Raw genomic sequence first — 24,803 nt, 5'->3', positions numbered from 1 at the left:
AGAAAATATTCCAGAATTTTAAGAAAAACGTTTTTTTAAAAAGTGGCTTTCTAGTTTTAGTTATAACAAACAAAACCTTATGAAGTTTTTTTTTTCTTTAGAAATAAACACTAGGATGTTTTATACTTCCAAACTAAATTTAGTCTACATCCACCTACATCCACCATTCCCTGAGCAAGTTATAGCAATTTATTTAATTGTTAGTCTAAGGCGTTTTCAGTGGGAAAAAACTAATGCATTTATTTACTGACAATGTAATGTAATGTGTATTTATATAGCGCATTTATTGTGTATGGCCATACACCCAAAGCGCTTCACAATCATGAAGGGGGGGGGGGGGGGGTCTATCCACACCACCACTAGTGTGCAGCTCCACTTGGATGATGCGACGGCTGCCACAGGACGATGGTGCCAGTGCGCTCACCACACACCAGCTATTGGTGGAGTGGAGAGACAGTGATAGAGCCAATTCGGTGGATGGGGACGATTGGGAGGCCATGATCGTAAGGGCCAATAGAGGGACTTTGGCCAGGACACCGGGGTTACACCCCTGTTCTTTCACGAGAAGTGCTATGTTATTTTTAATGACCACTGAGAGTCAGGACCTCGGTTTAACATCTCACCCGAAAGACGGCGCCCACTGACAGTGTAGTGTCCCCTTCACTTTTACTGGGGCATTAGGACTCACAGAGACCACAGGTTGAGCGCCCCCTGCTGACCTCACTAACACCACTTCCAACAGCAAGTTTTTTTTTTTCCAATGTGTTCTCCCATTCAGTACTAACCAGGCTCATCCCTGCTTCGCTTCAGTGAGTAACCAGTCTTGGGCTGCAGGGTGATATGGCTGTGGCAATGTATAATTTGTAATTGTGCCAATGTATTTGCCCGAAAGTTCTGGGAATGAACTAAACAGAAATATTGTTCCAAAACAAGTTTGGTTTGACTTTTTCCAAATAATATATTTTCAGTTCCCATAAACAAAACCACTTACAATGAACAAATAAAAAATAAGAAAATAATAAATAATGCGTCAAAGTCCAAACAAACATGGTGCAAATAAATATAAATATTTACTATACTAAAAATAGCAAAAAAAACTAAAATAGATTCAATATGGACCATCATTAGGTTTTATGTGCCGGCATATGGTGTTGACCCTGCTGCTTCTCAACTTTCATACAGACAACCAGCCGCACCATCATTTGCGTCCTTTAATAAACAGCAAGACCAGCACTTCGTCTTTGCTGCATCACTGTTTTGTCATGTTTTTGTGCTGTTGTGCATGCAAAAGTACCTAATATGAGAATTATTTCATGCAAAACTTGTAAATGTACAGCCTATTTCTCATTCCGGGTTGTTCAAATAGCTGATTGCTGGTCTACAAAGCGAAACCTTTGCTTATTGGTTGAGAGAGAGCGAGTTTGAACCAATCTGGGCATGGAGGAGGGACAATGCACCAATGAATCTAGTCTGGTTTGTCCGGAGACACAAGCCACGAGCGTTCCTTTGTCAAATCAGCGTTGTCAAAATGTGATGACGTAACCACACTGATTCCGGAGCCTCCGAAGGTCCTTGAATGTAATGTTTTACAGCAATGTAAAATATGATATGATATGCCGATCTTTGAATTGTACGGATCGGATCAGCGGATTAAAAGTTATTAAATATTTAAGAACAATGCTTATTTTTAGCCGCGGGCTGCTGTTTCCGTGTATGGATGTTTTTCAGGACGGAAAAGCCTTTGCTGCATAAAAACATATACCAGAATAGTTGGTGGTTCATTCCACTGTGGCGACCTCTGAAATGGAAACTAATCTGAAGGAAAATGAATGAAAGTAGACATTATTCTAGATGTTAGTACTTGTAAATGTATGATTTTCATAGACTGACAGTCTTAACATCGCTTGAATATGTTCATGTTAACTCACAGTGCATTAACTAATGTTAACAAGCACAACTGTGGATGTTAATGATGCATTAGCAAATGTTCAGCTGTGATTGATAAATGCTGTACAAGGATTAATCATTATTAGGGATGTAACGGTATCAGAATTTCACGGTACGGTAATACCTTGGTATGAATGTCACGGTACGGTATTTATTGAATAATTTACAGGAAAAAAACAAAACTTATAAAAATACTCCAAAAAAGTGCCAAAAGTGTCAATGACATACAAATTAGTCATCTATCTGTTAGCTTTGAAACAGGAACTTCAATATTAATAACCAAAAATTATTAAACCATGTAAAAAAATAAAGTTTCAATTTACTATTGTTGAAAACTCATCACATTCAACATTTAATAACTCACTCACTCACTCACTCACTCACTCACTCACTCACTCACTCACTCACTCACTCACTCACTCACTCACTCACTCACTCACCAGAGATGGGTTTTAAGGAAAATAATCGTATAACTATAATCTGGTAAAAGCTGGTATCTCTGGGCATGTCCCCTGCAACAGAAAAAAACCCTCTCATTTGGGACTGAGGTTTCTGGGACAGAGAGATATGACTTGGCCCAGGTTGACAGCAGTGGGTAACGTTGTGCATTGTCTTTCCCCCACTTGAGAGGACAAACCATGAGTGAGATAGAGGTCTCTTTCCAGTACAAGTCAATGTCTGCATCAATCTGAACAGTGTGCTGTGTTTCTGCAGTCCCCATGACTGTTATTACTCGTATTCCCCAACTTGGAGGCATGTGCACACATAGGGCTCAACCTGTGCAGAGCACATGCCCTTTTTAGTCTTGGATAGAAAGTGCCCTTCCAAAATGATCAAAAGTGCCCCCGCGACGCGACACACCCTCCGTCCCGCCCTTCACTAGGCGTGCGACAACACCGCTCTTGAGTATGCGCGCTCAACCCCCCCTCCCCGCTTTACAGTACGCGCGTGACAACACAGCTGATCGAACCTAAAGCGGGTGTTGTCGCCGCGCGCGTACTGATAGCGGTGTTGTCGCGCGCGGCGACAACACCCGCTTTAGGTTCGATCATTTCCAGCTCTTTTTCATCCCCGCTACTAGGAGCACACTCCATTTCCGCATTACTGGATCTGTAGTAACAACAGACCGCGAAGGATGATGGCCACGCATAGGCTGATGGGAATTGTAGTTTCCGCTACCTCCCGTTCGCTTCATTCGCCTGAGTCATGCGACCACGGTAATATCGAAAAAAAAATTGTATTGCGGTATGATGGTATTTACAATACCGTTACATCCCTATTCATTATTAGTTGATGTTAATAGATACTTTAAAATCAACTAATGGAGCGCTATTGTCAATTCAAGAGTTCACACTTAGCTGATGATTTACAAAGCTTATTTGGCATGCTGTCCCGGGAGAGAGCCCCGAGCTCAAGGGCTCCTCGAGCCCGGGGCTTCCTCCCGTTGGCAGAGCAAGAAGGGAGCCCGAGCTCGGTGGATCTCAGAACTCCCCTGCCGCTGTAGCTAAGGGAACGTAAGGAATTAGACAAGCTTGATTGTTATGTATGTTGAATGTCTTTGGATGGTGGGAGGAAACCGGAGAACCCGGGGAAAACTCACGCGGACACGGGAAGGACATACAAACTCCCCACAGAAACACTCACCGGTCCTATAGAACTAGGACTGGCAGTATTCTTGCTGTGTGGTTCACAGTGCTAACCACTGGACTGCCGTGCCGCCCAATCGCAGGTAAAGGAGGAGAATAGGGGAGGAGGGGGGTTTCTTCCAAACGAAGATAAAGTGAACTGAAAACTGAGGCTATTTATGGTGCCTTAGGGCTCATATGATTGGAAGATTAGTGATTAGCAAATACGAGACTGGACGTGATAAATCATAAGCACGTGATCCTCTCGAAATTAGTTTATGAATAAACTTCACTTATTGCATGTTCACTTTATACCTTTGTAACCAATCAGGGCAAAGCACGTTTATTTATACAGCACATTTCATAATTCAAAATGCAAGAATAAAAGAAATATAAAATGCAACAAGTAAAACTAACAATGTGTTAAAACGGGTTTAATAGGAAACGAGAAGGAAAGAAACAATCAGATCTGCTGACCTTTTGACCCCTGTAAAGCATCAGTTCACCAAGCCAGATTTCTCCTCTTTGTTTTTTTTTGGCTGATGCAGGATCAGGTGAGGGCGAATCACGGCAGCTCTCTGACATCAGGAAAGCTTGTGCATTTTTTAATCCTCGCTAAAAATACCAGACTTTGCGCAGAAGAGGGTCAGAGCCCTGTCATATCAGGTTATGTCTGCCCAGGATACATGTACAAGTGTATCATGATCCATTTTGTGAGAGCATAGCTGATGAATTATAGATGCCGGCGACTCGGGCGGCCCGCGCAGGTTGCGAGAAGTGCCGCGCTTGTTTTCTCCTCGTCGGTTTCGTGTTTTCTCTTCCCCGAGGCGAGATTCCTTTCCTCGCCGCGTCTCCTTTTTGTCAGAGGTTGTAGGTGCATTTTCAGCGGCGAGGTAAAAGCAGACCAACACGCTGAATAATTTAGCACGCCGTGTTTGAACAGGTACAAAAATAATCCTGTCTCTGTGTCTTTGAGAAAGCGAAGCTCTGCTCGCAGATCAGAGCGCCCAATGAAATATTAAAGGTTACAGCGAGCGCTCCTGAGAGAGCAGGTAACTGCACGGCATCAGATGCGTTTGGTTTATTCATGCCGATCTCTCTCTGTAAACACAGCAGAGGATACTTTCCCTTTTCCTCTCAGAAAAGCCACCTACATTTAGACACCTGAGGGAGCATCACTGAGCCTTTATAACCTCCATCAGCAGGTATAGCGGTGACTCCAGGCGACACACGTTCTCCATTTCCAGAGTAAGTGAAACACATACACTCTCATAAATAAAGGTACAAAACCTGTCACTGAGGTGGTACCTTTCCAAAAAGCACACTTTACTATCTCACCGGGACACATATGTATCTTAAAGACACATATTAATACATATATAAGTACAAATTTCCCAACCCTGTTCCTGGAGGCACACCAACAGTACATATTTAGGATGTCTCCCTTATCTGACCTGCTCATTTCAGGCTTTGGAGTCTATTCTAATGTTATGATGAGCTGATTCAGGAAGAGGTTGAAAAGGTGTACTGTTGGTGTGCCTTTAGGAACATGGTTGGGAAACACTGCATTAAAGGTCATTCATTTATTAATTTTTCTTCGACTTAGTCTTCTATTTATTAGGGGTCGCCACAGCGGAATTAACTGACAACTATTCCAGCACATTTTACACAGCGCATGCCTTTCCAGCTGCAACCCATCACTGGGAAACACCCATACACTCTAATTCACACACAAACACTGCGGACAGTTTAGCTTACCCAATTCACCTATAGCGGACTGTGGGGGAAACCAGAGCACCAGGAGGAAACTCGCTCCAACATGGGGAGAACATGCAAACTCCCCACACAAATGCCAACTGACCTAGGTGAGGCTTGAACAAGCGACCTTCTTGCTGTAAGGGGACAGTGCTACACACTGCGCCACCGCACTGCCCAAAAGTACACTTTTCTATCTTACCGGCCACATATTTATCTTAAAGACGCAAATTAATAGCTAAATAGTACAAATGTGAAAGCAGTGTTTCCCAACCCTGTTCCTGGAGGCACACCAACAGTGCATATTTGGGATGTCTCCCTTATCTGACCCATTCATTTCAGGCTTTGGAGTCTCTTCTAATGTTATGATGAGCTGATTCAGGAAGAGGTTGGAAATGTGTACTGTTGGTGTGCATTTAGGAACATGGTTGGGAAACACTGCATTAAAGGTCATTCATTTATTAATTTTTCTTCGACTTTTCGTCTTCTATTTATTAGAAGTCGCCACAGCGGAATTAACTGACAACTATTCCAGCACATTTTACACAGCGCATGCCTTTCCAGCTGCAACCCATCACTGGGAAAGACCCATACACTCTAATTCACACACAAACACTGCGGACAGTTTAGCTTACTCAATTCACCTATAGTGGACTGTGGGGGAAACCAGAGCACCAGGAGGAAACTCGCTCCAACATGGGGAGAACATGCAAACTCCACACACAAATGCCAACTGACCTAGGTGAGGCTTGAACAAGCGACCTTCTTGCTGTAAGGGGACAGTGCTACACACTGCGCCACCGCACTGCCCAAAAGTACACTTTTCTATCTTACCGGGCCACATATTTATCTTAAAGACGCAAATTAATACCTAAATATTACAAATGTGAAAGCAGTGTTTCCCAACCCTGTTCCTGGAGGCACACCAACAGTGCATATTTAGGATGTCTCCCTTATCTGACCCATTCATTTCAGGCTTTGGAGTCTCTTCCAATCTTATGATGAGCTGATTCAGGAAGAGGTTGAAAAGGTGTACTGTTGGTGTGCATTTAGGAACATGGTTGGGAAACACTGCATTAAAGGTCATTCATTTATTCATTTTTCTTCGACTTTTCGTCTTCTATTTATTAGGGGTGGCCACAACGGAATTAACTGACAACTATTCCAGCACATTTTACACAGCGCATGCCTTTCCAGCTGCAACCCATCACTGGGAAACACCCATACACTCTAATTCACACACAAACACTGCGGACAGTTTAGCTTACCCAATTCACCTATAGCGGACTGTGGGGGAAACCAGAGCACCAGGAGGAAACTCGCTCCAACATGGGGAGAACATGCAAACTCCCCACACAAATGCCAACTGACCTAGGTGAGGCTTGAACAAGCGACCTTCTTGCTGTGAGGGGACAGTGCTACACACTGCGCCACCGCACTGCCCAAAAGTACACTTTTCTATCTTACCGGGCCACATATTAATCTTAAAGACGCAAATTAATAAATAAATATTACAAATGTGAAAGCAGTGTTTCCCAACCCTGTTCCTGGAGGCACACCAACAGTACATATTTGGGATGTCTCCCTTATCTGACCCGCTCATTTCAGGCTTTGGAGTCTCTTCTAATGTTATGATGAGCTGATTCAGGAAGAGGTTGAAAAGGTGTACTGTTGGTGTGTCTTTAGGAATAGGGTTGGGAAACACTGCATTAAAGGTACAAAAGTCATTCAGTTATTCGTTTTTCTTCGACTTAGTCTTCTATTTATTAGGGGTCGCCACAGCGGAATTAACTGACAACTATTCCAGCACATTTTACACAGCGCATGCCTTTCCAGCTGCAACCCATCACTGGGAAACACCCATACACTCTAATTCACACACAAACACTGCGGACAGTTTAGCTCACCCAGTTCACCTATAGCGGACTGTGGGGGAAACCAGAGCACCAGCATGGGGAGAACATGCAAACTCCACACAGAAATGCCAACTGACCTAGGTGAGGCTTGAACCAGCAACCTTCTTGCTGTAAGGGAACAGTGATACACACTGCGCCACCGCACTGCCCAAAAGTACACTTTTCTATCTTACCGGGACACAGATTAGAATCTTATTTATCAGGGGTCTTCACAGCGGAATTAACTGACAACTATTCCAGCATATGTTTTACACAGCGGATGCAATTCCAGCTTTGGGTTTTGTTTCCCATCACTGGGAAACCCCCATACACTCTCTTACACTACCGACAGTTTAGCTTACCCAGTTCACCTATAGTGGACTGTGGGGGAAACTGAAGCACCCGGAGGAATCTCGCACGGGGAGAACATGCACGGGGAGAACATGCAAACTCCACATAGAAATGCCAACTGACCTAGCTGAGGCTCGAACCAGGGACCTTCTTGCTGTGAGGGAACAGTGCTACACACTGCGCCACCGCACTGCCCAAAAGTACACTTTTCGATCTTACCGGGCCACATATTTATCTTAAAGGCAAATTAATACCTAAATGTTACAAATGTGAAAGCAGTGTTTCCCAACCCTGTTCCTAGAGGCACACCAACAGTGCATATTTTGGATGTCTCCCTTATCTGACCCATTCATTTCAGGTTGTGGAGTCTCTTCTTATGTTCTGTTGAGTTGATTCAGGAGTGTTTGATTAGAAAGAGGCTGAAAACTTGTACTGTTGGAGTGCCTTTAAGAACATGGTTGGGAAACACTGCCTTAAAGGTACAAAATCCATTCATTCATTCATTTTCTTTCGGCTTAGTCACTTATTCACATATTGATCAGAGGATACCACACTATAAAAAATAAATCCATAAAATTTACGGTAAAAAACGGCAGCTGTGGTTGCCAGTACTTTACCGTTAAAAACACGGTACTAACCGTAAAAGTAATTTTTCATTTTTACGGTAAATTACCGTATTTTATCAATTTATCGAGGTAATATGTCTGTATTTTGAATGATCAACATCTACACATCTTTTGTTTCACAATTAGACACGTTAGCACACCCACATGAAGAAGGTGGTGATGAGGAGGTTACATAATGAGCCAAAGCTCATCACAAATCAACTTTACCCACAAGCAGTAAAGAGTCTCAGCATATAGAAGGTGCTCAGTGTCATTCACACAGCTACTAAACACCTGTATGGTAACACGCATAAAATTAAAGTCATGAAATAAACATTATCAACATTAGATGTAACATAAATCTCTAATGTACATAACTGATGGGGAAACAACTAAAAAGATCCATATTAATGTCAACCAGATGCATAAAAAGTGATGTGCCATGCAGGGAACTCTGGGAAAGTCAATTTACGGTTATTCGCCGTATATATTAAGGAAACAAACCGTTAACCAGGTTACGGATTTGTACTGTAGCATTTTTACAGTTTTTTACCGTTGAAATCACGGCCATATTTTACAGTGCACAGCGGAATGAACCACTAACTATTTTGGCATGTTTTACACAGCAGATACCCTTCTAGCTGTAACCCAGTACTGGGAAACACCCATACACACTCATTCACACTCATACACATGTAAGGCATTAAAGTGTACCTTTTAAAAAGAGACCACCCCAGAGATTTCAAGGAGTGTACCTGTCAACGTTGGGATGTAAAAATGCAACCCAAACACCCATACACTCTCATTCACAAACATACACTACGGACAATTTAGCCTACCCAATTCACCTATAGTGGACTGTGGGGGAAACCAGAGCACCCAGAGGAAACCCACACCAACACGGGGAGAACATGCAAACTCCACACAGAAATGCCAATTGGCCCAGCCGGAACTCAAACTAGCGACCTTCAAAAAAAGTGTACCCTAAAATTACAAAATTGTATTTTTAAGGTACCAAAGTGATGCTTTTGAAAGGAGACCACCCCAGTGACAGGTTTTGTACCTTTATTTCTGAGAGTGTACCTGTCGTTGACGCATACACCCCCCCACCCCACCCCCCCAAAAAATCTCCCAAAATGCAAAATGACAAATGTATTAGAAATGTTGAAATGAAAAGGTTTAGCCATTTAAAATCAATGGCCTATACAGAAATAAATTAAGATATAAACGCTCGTTCACTTTTTATTCACTATATTTAACTATTGATTAAAGTTGACAACGCAGTGGCGCAGTGGGTATAGCATGTTCGCCTCACAGCAAGAAGGTCGCTGGTTTGATCCTCGGCTCAGTTTCTGTGTGGAGTTTGCATGTTCTCCCTGCCTTCGCGTGGGTTTCCTCCGGGTGCTCCGGTTTCCCCCACAGTCCAAAGACATGTGGTACAGGTGAATTGGGTAGACTAAATTGTCCGTGGTGTGTTTGTGTGTGTGTGTGGATGTTTCCCAGAGATGGGTTGCGGCTGGAAGGGCATCCGCTGCGTAAAAACTTGCTGGATAAGTTGGCGGTTCATTCCGCTGTGGCGACCTCGGATTAATACAGGGACTAAGCCGACAAGAAAATGAATGAATGAATGATTAAAGTTTCTATAGTTATTTATGTACGAGCAGCACATTTTGATTTGTTTATGCTCGTTTAAGATCAAATTAGTTATCAGTCATGTTTACTGTTCCAAAATATTGTAAGCGTTTCTTAAAATAAAATATAGTGTGTTAAATAGAGAAAAAGTTTTTTTTTTTTTACCCAGACATTTAAAAAGAATAATATTTTAAAGCGGTAATCACAATATCATCAAACCATAGCTCATCATCCTGTCATAATCTAATACCGGTGCTCTGACGATCTGTGCTGCCTCCTCAGAATGTGCTGCCAGTAACTCAATCTGCCATGTTTCATGTAACAAAGCAGGAGTAGCACATCTTGTCAGCTACCAAATCTCTATCAGAATGAACTACTACCTTAAATAAGGGTATAGAGACATGGGTGGAGCATTTTGTCAGCTTCAAATGTCTCCCAGAATGAACTAACAGTCTATTAAACAATGTAGAAAAGGTGCTGGCATATCTCGTCAGCTTCAAATGTTGATCGAAGTGAACTTTACCACCTTCATTTTTTATTACATTTGTTTTATATGTAATTTGTTTATTGTAGCACATTCTGAGGAGGTAGCACAGATCGTCAGAGCACCGGCCCATGCCTACACTGGATCTGATTGAGACGCAGCCCTGGTCTTGCTCACTGTAGGCGATGCTGCGGTCAGTGGGGGTCGAGGAAAAGGCCTCAGGTTTGAGGTTAATTAACACAAAGAGAGAGAGATTGAACTGAAAGCCTGGCCGAGAACGATGCTACTAACGATGGTGATCTGATAGCAATTAATGCTTTGACAGGCCCCCAACCTGCCTGCAGGCCCCTCGGTGTGTATCACGGCATAAATTATTCTGATGCAAAGAAACTCGGTGATACGGCGCACTAATGACTCCAGCTTGGGTCATTTCTGCATGACGATCTTCCCTGTACAACACCAACATGATTCGGGTTTCCATCTAATCCCTCTGGGGTCTGAGGGTGTTTTGGGGGACCGGAGAACTTCTGATGTGCCCTGACGTGTGCTTTTTTTTTTCCAGATGCTTATAAACATATACGGTGCTCAGCCTAAATGAGTGCATTCCAATGTGAAAATGAATATTTTTTCCATTTCTCAGTGAATATAGGTCATACACTCACTGGCCACTTTATTAGGTACACCTTACTAGTACTGAGCTGGACCCTCTTTTGCCTTCAGAACTGCCTTAATCCTTTGTAGCAGAGATTCAACAGGGTACTAGAAAAATTCCTATATTTTGCTCCATATTGTCTTGATAGCATCACACAGTTGCTGCAGATTTGTCGGCTGCACATCCATGATGCCAATCTCCCATTCCAGCACATCCCAAAGCTGCTCTATTGGATTGAGTTCTGGTGACTGTGGAGGCCATTTGAGTAAATACTTTTCTGAAATAGTTTCTGAAATACTCAGAGCAGCCCGTCAGGCAGCAATAACCATGCCACGTTCAGTCACCTTTCTTCCCCATTCTGATGCTCACTTTGAACTTCTGCAGATCATCCTGACCATGTCTACATGCCTAAATGCATTGAGCTGCTGCCATGTGATTGGCTGATTAGAAATTTGCATGAACAAGCAATTGGACAGGTGTACCTAATAAAGTGGCCCGTGAGTGTATTTTGTGGTGCGTTTGAACAAAACAAATTTATTAAACAAATGATATAATAAAATACATCACAATGTCATTGTTTTATTAGATTGATTACACGAGCTGGATTCACAAGTCAATCACAAGCATTGATAAATAGAGTTGAGCAAAGATACTAATTCAATAAAGAGTGCTTTATGATCGTCAGCAAGTCTATCAGTATTCAGCTGAACAAATTATATAAACAAATATTAAATAACACTGTTTAGTCTTCATCATAGAATATATAAATGCAGTTAATCTCTCCTAAAGTTACCTGAATGCTTTAAAACTGGCTTTAAATGCATGCACCCACAGGGCCTCTAAAACATGCAAACTCCAGGTTACTTTATAATGAAAACATGCATTTACTGCACAGAGCATGTGTGTTTTCAACTCTGGTTCCTAATCAAATATGATCCCGACTTGACTTGCATATAATGAGATGTGACTATTGTGAATGCGCGCATTATGAAATCGATATTGAACGCATATATTGCCCTACTGCACACTGTAATGCATTCAAGCACAGCACTTACAACACTACTCCTCATACTTTTTCTCAGTGACAAATACATGGTGCCTGAAAGCGCGCAGGTTATGTAACCGCGTCCGTTGAGTTGTGGTTTGTCGTCTCTCACAGGTGTGTTTATTGCGAGCGGTCAGAATTACTCAAGCTTTTCCTGTTAAACACTCTGCTTTCTCTTCATCACGAGCTGCTTATCTGCTGCTCTTCACATCTCCAGCTGCGCTCATCTGTCACTCGCTTCTACAGCCAATAAATAACACTCATATTAGGCTCTCTGTGTGCGTGTGGAGGGTAGGGATGACACATTCTCTGTAAAACGTAGGGATGCACAAAATGTCGACAAATTATCGTTATTGCGGTAATCGAATACGGTATGCATTATCTCTGTGATGAAATAGATTTAATGTATGTGCTTTACTTTGTGTTGTATGCATATGAAGTTGTTTATACAGATTTGGCCAATCTGATGGGGCTGTATGTGAAAAACGGAAAATACGTTGCATCGGGAACGTTTCATTGCACGTTTCTGATGACAAATCCACTAGAGTGTGCTCTCTGCATTACGGCAAATCTGAAATACGTTGTTCAGGGTTCGTTTTGTTGTACATTTTAGATGACAAACCCAATCAATCGATCGAAACCCCACAGCAAAACAAAGGAAAAAGCAATTAAGATAAGCAGTTATGATGTGTATAGAGGATTATTTTCCCGTTCCAGCACATCCCAAAGCTGCTCTATTGGATTGAGATCTAGTGACTGTGGAGGCCTTTTGCGTACAGTGAACTCATTGTCATGTTCAAGAAACCAGTCTAAAATGCTTTATGACATGGCCCTTATCCTGCATCAGAAGATGGAGACACTGTGCTCATTAAGGGATGGACATGGTCAGCAGCAATACTCAGGTAGGCTGTGGCGTTGATGCTCAATTGGTACTAATGGACCCAAAGAAAATCTCCCCCACACCATTACACCACCACCACCAGCCTGAACCGCTGATACAAGGCAGGATGGATCCATGCTTTCATGTTGTTGAGGCCAAATTGTGAGCCGAGCATCTGAATGTGTCAGCAGAAATGGAGACTCATCAGAGCAGCAACGTTTCTCCAAACTTCTATTGTCCAGTTTTGGTGAGTCTGTGTGAATTGTAGCCTCAGTTTCCTGTTCTTAGCTGACAGGAGCGGCACCCGGTGTGTTCTTCTGCTGCTGTAGCCCATCCGCCTCAAGGTTGGTCGTGTTGTGTGTTCAGAGATGCTCTTCTGCAGAGCTCGGTTGTAGTGAGTCCTTATTTGAGTTACTGTTGCCTTTCTATCAGCTGGAACCAGTCTGGCCATTCTCCTCTGACCTCTGGCCTCATCAACAAGGCATTTGTGCCCACAGAACTGCCGCTCACTGGATATTTCCTCTTTGTCGGACCATTCTCTGTAAACCCTAGACATGGTTGTGCGTGAAAATCCCAGTAGATCAGCAGTTTCTGAAATACTGAGACCAACCTGTTCAGAGTTACTTAAATCCCCTTTCTTCCCCATTCTCATGCTCGCTTGGAACTGCAGCAGATCATCCTGGCCATGTCTACATGCCTAAATGCAGTGAGCTGCTGCCATAGAAATTTGCGTTAACGAGGAGTTGGACAGGTGTACCTAATAAAGGGGCCAGTTAGTGTACATCTACATTCTTAAAAACCCATAAAACAGGTGAGACACATATACCCAAAACACACATGTATTGTCAAAATGTATGTATTATTTTGATTGTGTTCATGGAATTTAAACGGAATGAACAAGTTCTGACCATGTCCTCCCCAGGTGTGTGTGTGTGTGTGTGTGGACGCTGCTCAGTTGCTTATGCTGCTAAAAGGAGCAGATTGATCTAAACCTGTAGAGAAAAACTCAATAATCTGCTCTCTAAAAGTCTCCCCCGACGGGCCGTCTGTTTGCACCCGAGTGGCGTTGGGCGTCCCACGGCCGCCTGATTGGATCCCCGCTGCGGGAACAGGCCGTGACGGGCCTCTGGATCTCCGACCTGTTATCCAAATCCCAGCAGAAACTCACCATGAACACACACTGTCCTTTTTGCACTCAGAAAACTCATATAAATACCAAAAAGTGGAGATTTGAAAAAGAGCAGCGTGTGAGTCCCACCGTGTGATAATTGCGAGCTACCTGCTTTGCCGTGCCGATGAAAGCAGCAAAATCAAGCCTGAAATGAGAGCCAAACGTTTATCTGAACTTCAATGTGGCCAGAGCGCTCAAAAATTACACGAGCTGGATTCACAAGTCAGATGCATGAAATATAATAAGCCAATCACAAGCACTGATAAATACAGCAGAGCAAAGATACACATTAAATAAAGAGCGACTGTCTGCAATTCTAGCAGTATTCAACTAAAATTAATAAGATAACTCAACACTGTATAGTCTTCATCATTCATTCCATTTTCCTTTAGCTTAGTGTCTATTTCAGAGGTCGCCACAGCGGAATGAACCGCCAACTATTCCAGCTTATGTTTTACGCCGCGGATGCCCTTCCAGTCTCTATCTAGTACTGTGAAACACCCACACACACTCATTCACACACACACACTCATACACTACGGCCAATTTAGTTTATCCAATTCACCTATATTCACCCAGCCGGGACTGGAACCAGCGGCCTTCTTGCTGTGAGGTCATGGTGGTAACCACTGAGCCACTATTAGAATTCCTTTTGTCTGAATGCTTTAATACTGGCTTGAAATGCATACACTCACAGGGCCTCAAACGCACGTGCACACACACACACACACACACAAACACACACACACACACACACACACACACACACAAAACAATAAGAAGCAAATGTTTATTTGAACTTCATTATGGCCAGGGGCCTGTTCCATAAACCAAGCTTAGAGAAAAAGCCAGGCTTATGTTGGTAAGTCAGGTTTATTAATGGCGTATTCGATTTCATGAATCAAATTTACCATAGTTTAAACTCAGTTACTCTGGCATCTTATGCTGGGAAACTAGCCTGGTCTGGTGCAGGTATACTCTCAAGTCTTAAGTTCAAGCCTCATCAAAGTTATGTTGACATTCACCTGCCGTAATTTGATGCCATTTTAATTAAATTAACCTCTTAATATTGATTAAATGGTATAGTAACTTATTAGTAAATATTCATGCACCACACATCTTTAATAATACGTTTATCTAAACTTTAATGTGAACAAATTGCTCAATAATTACACCAGCTGGATTCACAAGTCAGATGCATGAAATATAATAAGCCAATCACAAGCATTGATAAATAAACAAATTAAATAAAATAATGCAACACTATAGTCTTCATCATATATATATATATAGAAATGCAATTAACCTCTTTTAAAGTTACAAACATTATAATTCCTTGAACCTGAATGATTAAATATTGGCTTGAAATGGATGCTGGGCCTCTAAAACACACACAAAAAACAAAGCAATGAGGGACAAGCATTATCTGAACTTCAATGTTGCCTGAGCGCTCAAAAATTACATGAGCTGGATTCACAAGTCAGATGCATGAAATATAATAAGCCAATCACAAGCACTGAATAATAAACAAATTAAATCACCAATTATAACATAACGCAACATTGTATAATCTTCATCATTCATTCATTCATTAATTTTCTTGTCGGCTTAGTCCCTTTATTAATCTGGGGTCGCCACAGCAGAATGAACCGCCAACTTATCCAGCATGTTTTTTACACAGCGGATGCCCTTCCAGCTGCAACCCATCTCTGGGAAACATCCACACACTCATTCACACACACACTCATACGCTACGGACAATTTAGCCTACCCACCTGTACCGCATGTCTTTGGACTTTGGGGGAAACCGGAGCATCCAGAGGAAACCCACACGAATGCAGGGAGAACATGCAAACTCGACCTAGCGACCTTCTTGCTGTTAGGGGACAGCACTACCTACTGTGCCACTGCGTCGCCATAATCTTCTTCATGTAATATATAAATGCAATTAATTGACTCTTAAAGATACAAACTTTATAATTCCTTGTGCTTGAAAGCTTTAATTCTTGCTTGAAATGCACACAGGGCCTCTAAAACACACACACACACACACACACACACACACACACACACACACACACACACACACAAACACACACACACACACACACACACACACTCACACACACACACACACACACGCACACACACACACACACACACACACAAACAAACAAACAAAAACACTGAGAGCCAAACGTTTATCTGAACTTCAATGTTGCCCGAGCGCTCAATAATTACACGAGCTGGATTCACAAGTCAGATGCATGAAATATAATAAGCCAATCACAAGCATTGATTAAATAAATACATTAAATAGCGCAACATGTATAGTCTTCTTCATATAATATATATAAATGCAATTAATCTCTCTTAAAGTTACAAACATTATAATTTATGGGGTATATGCCGAAGCATGCTAATAGGACTTTTAATTTGCCAGTAACCTGGGTTAAGCGCTTCCGGCGAATTAAATGCCAATGCAAAATCTGGTGCGTTTAAAGTCTGTTTTCTTTAAAAATCAGCGATCTTCACTGGCTGAGTGATATCCGATTTTAAGTGGGTCTCAGATTGTACAAGAAGCACTGCATTAAATTACATTTCCCCGCCATGTCTTTATAATATGAGCATTTATTTTTACCCCAGTATATTCAATGGAGCTTCTGCGTTAGCCTGCCGATTCTGACGGGCGCGTGCGAGTAAACAGCTTTTTGTCTCGTTTTACGCTTGAGCAACTAAATAAATGCTAAAGTTTATTTAACTGAATGTTTTTAATGACATTACAACATCGATGCTGTATAAGGAACCGTATAAAATGGGAAAAAGTTCACAATAACAGGTCACCGGAAGTGTATCAGCATGGGAACAGCACTAGCTCGGCATATACCCTATTGTGCCTGCATGCTTTAATACTGGCTTGAAATGCACACAGGACTTCTTAAACACACATAAAAACAAAAACAATGAGAGACAAGCGTTATCTGAACATCAATGTTGCCACAGCGGTCAAAAATTACACGAGCTGGAGTCACAAGTCAGATGCATGAAATATAATAAGCCAATTACAAGCACTGATAAATAAATACATTAAATAACACAGCGTAACACTGTATAGTCTTCATCATATATATGTAAGTAAATGCTATTAATCTTTTTTAAAGTCACAAGCATTACAACTCTTGTGCCTGAATGATTTAATACTGGCTTGAAATGCACACAGGGCCTCTAAAACACACATAAAAAAAAACAAAAACAAAGTGAGACATGCGTAATCTGAACTTCAGTGTGGCCAGAGCGCTCAAAAATTACACGAGCTGGATTCACAAGTCAGATGCTTAAAATATGACAAGCCAATCACAAGCATTGATAAACAAATTAAATAATGCAACTGTATAGTCTTCATCATATAATATACATATAAATGCAATTAATTTCTCTTAAAGTTATGAACATTTCAATTCCTTGTGCCTGAAAGATTTTAAAACTGGCTTGAAATGCATGCAGGGCCTCTAAAACACACATAAAAAACAAAACAATGAGAGACAAATGTTTATCTGAACTTCAATGTGGCCAGAGCGCTCAAAAAAAGGTATTGCATCAATGCTCGAACCTGGGAAAAAGCATGAGTTGTAGCTTCAGAAAACGTGCAATGCTGTTAGATATTATAAAGCCATCAGAGCGCAGGCCCGGGCTCCCACTGAGCCTGTTAACATCTCCTACAGAACGGCTGCCAGAATCGGGGAAATGTCGGGCGCGTGTGGAGCCGGCGCACCTCCGCTCGTCCCTAATCATTATTTGATGACAGAAATCTGCGCGCATTACGGCGCCAGCGCTGTTCCTTAGCAACGCGCCGGGGATATTCAAACAATTTCATTAAAGTGTGACACCTCTTAGCAGGTGGCGGTGTGCGCGAGCAGATAAACACAGAGGTGCAAGCGACGGCGCTATTTGCCAACATCACAATTGATAACATCAATTCGGCGTCGTGTTTACAAGCCCTATGAAATGAAGCGAGCGTGTAAGAGTCGCTGAACCCCAGGCGCCCGCTGTCTGCGTCCCGAATGCACAGGTAACGGTGCTATTCAAATGGAAAGCGCTTGATTTACATTCCAATACCTGCACCGTGCGCTGGGAATTCTCATTGTGATGTAATGCCAGATGTGTGTGCACTGGTTTTGGTGGTTTATGAAGACTATAGTGGAGTGCTCCGGTTTCCCCCACAGTCCAAACACACGCACTATAGGGGAATTGATCAACTAGACTGACTGGAGTGTGTGTGTGTGTGTGTGTGTGAGAGAGAATGAGAGTGTACGGGTGTTTCCCAATATTGGGTTGCAGCTGGAAGGGTATTTGCTGTGTAAAACATATGCTGGAATAGTTGGTGGTTCATTCCACTGTGGAAAATGAATGAAAAATGATGCTGCTTTAAATAGTTTGTGATGACGGATCATCTTTTCATTGAGTTTATTGTCCTGTGAAACTTGAAACTCCTGTGAAATTTGTCAAAAATCACCTTAACTCAATAAAACGCATCTGCAAAAATAATTGATTCTTTTTTCATGCTGTTAAAACAATTTATGTTTTGTTTTCCATATAGAGACTATCTAAGCATTACTAAATTGCATATTTACTTGAGAAGCACGATTACCTAAGATAGGGGTCACCAAACTTGTTCCTGGAGGGCCGGTGTCCTGCAGATTTTAGCTCCAACCTTAATCAGACACACCTGATCAAAGTAATCAAGGTCTTACTAGGTGTAGTTGAAACACCCAGGCAGGTGTGTTGAGGCAAGTGGGAGCTAAACCCTGCAGGGACACCGGCCCTCCAGGACTGAGATTGGTGACTCCTGACCTAAGATATAAATTATTTCTTAAATGTGTTAACATTAAGCTTAAAAACAAGAGCAATATGCAGGGCCAGACGAAATCTGTGGACGTTTTTTGTTATTTCTGCGGAGAATTTTGGTAAAAATCTGCGGATTTCTGCGGAATTATTTTGGGAGTATCCAGCGGAGTATCATAACTAAAACCTTAATATATTAAATAAAAAGTAATAAATTACTGAATAAAAACTGAATAAATTCAGATTTACACATTTACTCAAGTAAATAAACAGAATTAATAATGGGCGAAAAATCTGCGGAATTCTGCAGAAAATCTGTGGAAAATCTGCGGAATTCTGCGCGCGCAGATTCCGTGTGGGCCTACCAATATGTCAAAAGGGCCTTAAGAGAATCTTGTTTTCCTTTTTCAAGTATAAAATCACTTAACATTTGTGCTTTTTATTTTATTTTGCATGTCTGATTAAGCATCCCAATTCAAAAATCTTAAATGCAAAAATACAATTGTGTATAATGACATAGGTTGACCTATTTATTTGGTCACACCTTGGGTCTTGAAAAAAATGTTTAAAATCATCATTAACAGGGACTTCATTCATTCATTTTCCTTCGGCTTAGACTCAGAGGTTGCCACAGCGGAATGAACCACCAACCATTCCAGCGTATGTTCTACACAGTGGATGCCAATTTAGTTGAGAACATGCAAACTCCACACAGAAACACCAACTGACCCAGTTGGGACTCAAACCAGTGATCTTCTAGCTGTGAGGCCACTGTGCTAGCCACTGTGCCGCCCAAACTTGACATTTTTTTAATGTGGAAAATTTACTACTGGTTTCCTTTATGTTCAGGGGTAACATACTGTGTGTAAAACCAGCCTGATCTCACGAGATCATTTTACGTTTTGGCAGTTTAGTGGCTAATTTGTACGAATTCGTACGAGTTCAGTCGTAAGAAAATGCACGATTTTAAAAAGGAGGCGTGGCACCTAACCCCACCCCTAAACCCAACCGTCATTGGGGGATACGCAAATCGTACTAAAATGTACGAATTAGATTGTACGAATTTGTACAAATTAGTCACTAAATGAAAAAGTTACCAATTGCCGTGAGATTGTGTTGGTAAAACACATTACTCCCATGAAGAGTCCTCATAAACCACCAAAACCAACAATTTGTGTGTCTGCGTGGTAAATTTGATGTTTGCAGTATTCTGTATTGCATTAAATCAAAGGATACAGTAAACGTGCTCTTGGAAAACAAACAATTGAGTATCAGCTTGACACAAGACAGTTTCCAGGCTGCAGATCCTGCCGCTGAGGGGTCAGTTGTGCCAAGTGAGAATGATTTACCTGAAATACAGTCGCTGTGGAAATATCCGTCCGCAGGTGACAAAGGTGAGCTGGTCAATGTGTAGGGATTATTTGCCTTCAGTTTTATGTGTAACTCGGACCACGAGAGCTGTGATAATCTTCTACCTGTGTCAACTGTGTATATGTCACATAGATCAAAAAGCAGGTATTATATTACATTTAGTGTGTTCATTCATATAATATATAACCAGAAAAGATAAATATCACACACAGACAAGAAACAAACATGCATTTGGAAAATATGGATTTTTTTTCATGCTTTAAAATTATATTTAATTAGAATAAAGAAATAAGAAATCAGAGGAAATATAATGCACACTGTAAAAAAATGACTATGACTTTATCTACTTATTCTTTCTTTCTTTCTTCTTCTTTTTGGATTAGTCCTTGTATTGATCTGGGGTCGTCACAGCGGGATGAACCACCAATTTATCCACAGCGAATGCCCTTCCAGCTGCAACCCATCTCTGGGAATTTATCTACCTTAGTTAGTCAAGTTTCATTCATTCATTGTCCTTTGGCTTAGTCTCTATGTCAGAGATCACCACAGTGGAATGAACCACCAACTATTCCAGCATATGTTTTACATAGCGAATGCCCTTCCAGCTGCAACCCATCTCTGGGAATTTATCTACCTTAGTTAGTCAAGTTTCATTCATTCATTCATTGTCCTTTGGCTTAGTCTCTATGACAGAGATCACCACAGTGGTATGAACCACTAACTATTCCAGCATATGTTGTATATAGCGAATGCCCTTCCAGCTGCAACCCATGTCTGGGAATTTATCTACCTTAGTTAGTCAAGTTTCATTCAATCATTCATTGTCCTTTGGCTTAGTCTCTATGTCAGAGATCACCACAGGGGAATGAACCACCAACTATTCCAGCATATGTTTTACATAGTGAATGCCCTTCCAGCTGCAACCCATCTCTGGGAATTTATCTACCTTAGTTAGTCAAGTGTCATTCATTCATTCATTGTCCTTTGGCTGAGTCTCTATGTCAGAGATCACCACAGTGGAATGAACCACCAACTATTCCATCATATGTTTTACATAGCGAATGCCCTTCCAGCTGCAACCCATGTCTGGGAATTTATCTACCTTAGTTAGTCAAGTTTCATTCATTCATTCATTGTCCTTTGGCTTAGTCTCTATGTCAGAGATCACCACAGTGGAATAACCCACCAACTATTCCAGCATATGTTTTACATAGCGAATGCCCTTCCAGCTGCAACCCATGTCTGGGAATTTATCTACCTTAGTTAGTCAAGTTTCATTCATTCATTCATTGTCCTTTGGCTTAGTCTCTATGTCAGAGATCACCACAGTGGAATGAACCACCAACTATTCCAGCATATGTTTTACATAGCGAATGCCCTTCCAGCCCTAACCCAGCAATGGGAAACACCCATACAAAAATATTCACACACACACTCATTCATTCATTTATCAAGAAAATATCCCCCAAACCATTCTCTGTAAACCCTAGAGATGGTTGTGCGTGAAAATCCCAGTAGATTAGCAGTTTCTGAAATACTCAGAGCAGCCCGTCTGGCACCAACAACCATGCCACGTCACTTAAATCCCCTTTCTTTCCCATTCTGATGCTCACTTTGAACTGCAGCAGATCGTCTTGACCATTTCTACCAGCCTAAATGCAGTGAGCTGCTGCCACGTGATTTCTGTCAGCAAGCAGTTGGACAGTGTACCTAATAAAGTGGCCGGTGAAAATATATTGCATCACCAAAAATGGCTGGGTCATGTTCATGTGTTGTACGATAAGTCCATATATTGATTATTGTGACAGGCCTTATTACAGCGATGACAAGTCCTGCGGTTTGTTCGAACGACTTATTTAAATGAAGCTGAAACAACTTAATTGTTTGTGGGACAACTTAATTGTTTTATGTTCAGTCCACTTACACTTGCAAAAACAAATAAGCTAATTAAATTCCTTCATGCTGTCCCAACACAAACCGATTGTCTGGAACTCAGCATTTTTTTTACAGTTTATAAGAACGTGTGTGTGTGTGTGTGTGTGTGTGTGTGTGTGACACTGAGAATCTTGTTGATCAATAACCCACCTGAACATCCACAGGTGTTTGTGTTGATGATGAAATGTGCTGACCTCAGACCTCTTGACTCTCTCCTGCACGTGTGTCTTTTCTTCTCGGACACCTCCTGTAGTCATGATGCATCCCATGATTCTGTGCTCCAGAGAGACAGAACAACAAACAAGTGTTGAAGCTGCACAGAGGAGCGCACGCTTTGCTTTGAATGAAAACAAGCTTGCACTTTCACCACAGAAGGCCTGTGCAGGGCTGTTTTCCTGGAGGAGGAAGAGCCCATCAAATGTTCATTAATAAGAACATGCTGAATAATGAAGCGTCTCTATCACAGACACATTATTTAAAGGAAGAGTCCGTGTTTGAAGAACACCACAGACTACTTTAAAGGGTTCGTATCACGAGGATCACATTTTCATTGAGCTTATTGTCGTGTGAAATGTAATGAAGCTGCCAAAACAGGAGCATTCTTCAAAACTAATCTGCGAAAATAATGCATTACATGTGCCACACAGAATATGGATGCTCTCTTAAATCACGTTAACCGAAGATACACATTTTAATAATACAACATTAAGCTTGAAAACAAAACTCAATTTGTGGAGTTTGCATGTTCTCCCCGTGTTGCTGTGGGTTTCCTCTGGGTGGATAGAGTTTAATAGAGTTGTGCCATGCAGCATATTATTCAATACAAAATGTTGGCCAAAAGATATTTTCAAGGGTTAAAAGTCTTAAATTTGACTTGATGAGACCTGCAGGAACCCTGAATGGAGATTGGAGATACAAGAAGTGTGAAAAAGAAGAGTAAAATACAAACACAAAGAGCATTTGAGAGTAATGTAATATCAATGATTGTATTTAAAATACAATAACCAGAATAATTAATATATATAATAATTTAAATTCATTTATACTCCTGAAACTTGGGCACTGCTTGCTACATCCATCTCAGGTGCATTCACAAGAAAACAGGATGTGACATCATCATTCTAGAACCAGGAAGTCGTGTTGTAGTTTTAATGAATGTTTGTTTGTTTTTGATTGGACACACAGAGGGATCTTCACTTCAGCTTCTGGATGAAGGATCTGTGCATTGGGGAGATAAACCCGAGACGTCTGATGATGAGCACTCCTTACATCTACATTCATGCGTTTGGCTTTAATTCAAAGTGACTTCAGTTGCCTTCAAGGTGTGTGCGTTATCATTCATGTATTTCTGAGATTTAAACCCATGAGGTTGCTGCTTGCTGAATCATATCCGTCTTGTTCCTGCTTAGTTGTAAATGTGTGCTGTCAATTGTGTGACTTTATATCTGTCTGATAATCTTATTTAGAGAAATCGACTGAGTTTATTTTAAACAAGAACCCTGAACTCAATTCTGGTCTCAATGCTGGTTTCAATGCTGATCTTGCTGGTTTTAATGTTGGTCTCAATGCTGGTTTCAGTGCTGGTCTTGCTGGTTTCATTACTGGTCTTGCTGGTTTTAATGCTGGTTTCAATGCTGGTCTCAATGCTGGTTTCAATGTCTCAATGCTGGTTTCAATGCTGGTCTTGCTGGTTTTAATGCTGTTTTCAATGCTGGTCTCAATGCTGGTTTTAATGCTGGTTTTAATGCTGGTTTCAATGCTGGTCTCAATGCTGGTTTCAATGCTGGTCTTGCTGGTTTTAATGCTGGTTTCAATGCTGGTCTCAATGTTGGTTTTAATGCTGTTTTTAATGCTGGTTTCAATGCTGGTCTCAATGCTGGTTTCAATGCTGGTCTTGCTGGTTTTAATGCTGGTTTCAATGCTGGTCTTGCTGGTTTTAATGCTGGTTTCAATGCTGGTCTTGCTGGTTTCAATGCTGGTCTTAATGCTGATCTTGCTGGTTTTAATGTTGGTCTCAATGCTGGTTTCAGTGCTGGTCTTGCTGGTTTCAATACTGGTCTTGCTGGTTTCAATGCTGGTTTCAATGCTGGTTTCAATGCTGGTCTTGCTGGTTTTAATGCTGGTTTCAATGCTGGTCTCAATGCTGGTTTTAATGCTGGTTTTAATGCTGGTTTTAATGCTGGTTTAAATGCTGGTCTTGCTGGTTTTAATGCTGGTTTCAATGCTGGTCTTGCTGGTTTCAATGCTGGTCTTAATGCTGGTTTTAATGCTGGTTTTAATGCTGGTTTCAATGCTGGTCTCAATGTTGGTTTTAATGCTGGTTTTAATGCTGGTTTCAATGCTGGTCTCAATGCTGGTTTCAATGCTGGTCTTGCTGGTTTTAATGCTGGTTTCAATGCTGGTTTCAATGCTGGTCTTGCTGGTTTTAATGCTGGTTTCAATGCTGGTCTTGCTGGTTTCAATGCTGGTCTTAATGCTGATCTTGCTGGTTTTAATGTTGGTCTCAATGCTGGTTTCAGTGCTGGTCTTGCTGGTTTCAATACTGGTCTTGCTGGTTTCAATGCTGGTTTCAATGCTGGTTTCAATGCTGGTTTTAATGCTGGTTTAAATGCT

The 24,803-nt window shown here is 41.5% G+C and overlaps 1 protein-coding gene across 1 annotated transcript in view; it reads left to right on the top strand.

Annotated features, from left to right (window-relative positions):
- zeb2b (zinc finger E-box binding homeobox 2b) overlaps positions 1-24,803 on the top strand; it is a 232,648-nt gene that overhangs the window by 26,593 nt on the left and 181,252 nt on the right. The window contains exon 2 of the mRNA XM_087255789.1: positions 23,376-23,512. Within this exon, the coding sequence (XP_087111915.1) occupies positions 23,470-23,512 (43 nt within the window). The 5' untranslated portion in view covers positions 23,376-23,469. The remainder of the gene's footprint in view (positions 1-23,375; positions 23,513-24,803) is intronic.

This window comes from Danio rerio, chromosome 6 (genome assembly GCF_052040795.2).
Source record: "Danio rerio strain M-AB ecotype USA chromosome 6, GRCz13ab, whole genome shotgun sequence".
In the NCBI taxonomy this organism is placed as follows: domain Eukaryota; kingdom Metazoa; phylum Chordata; class Actinopteri; order Cypriniformes; family Danionidae; genus Danio; species Danio rerio.
Note: the sequence above shows the minus strand (reverse complement) of the source record. Positions and strands in the feature narration are given on the sequence as shown.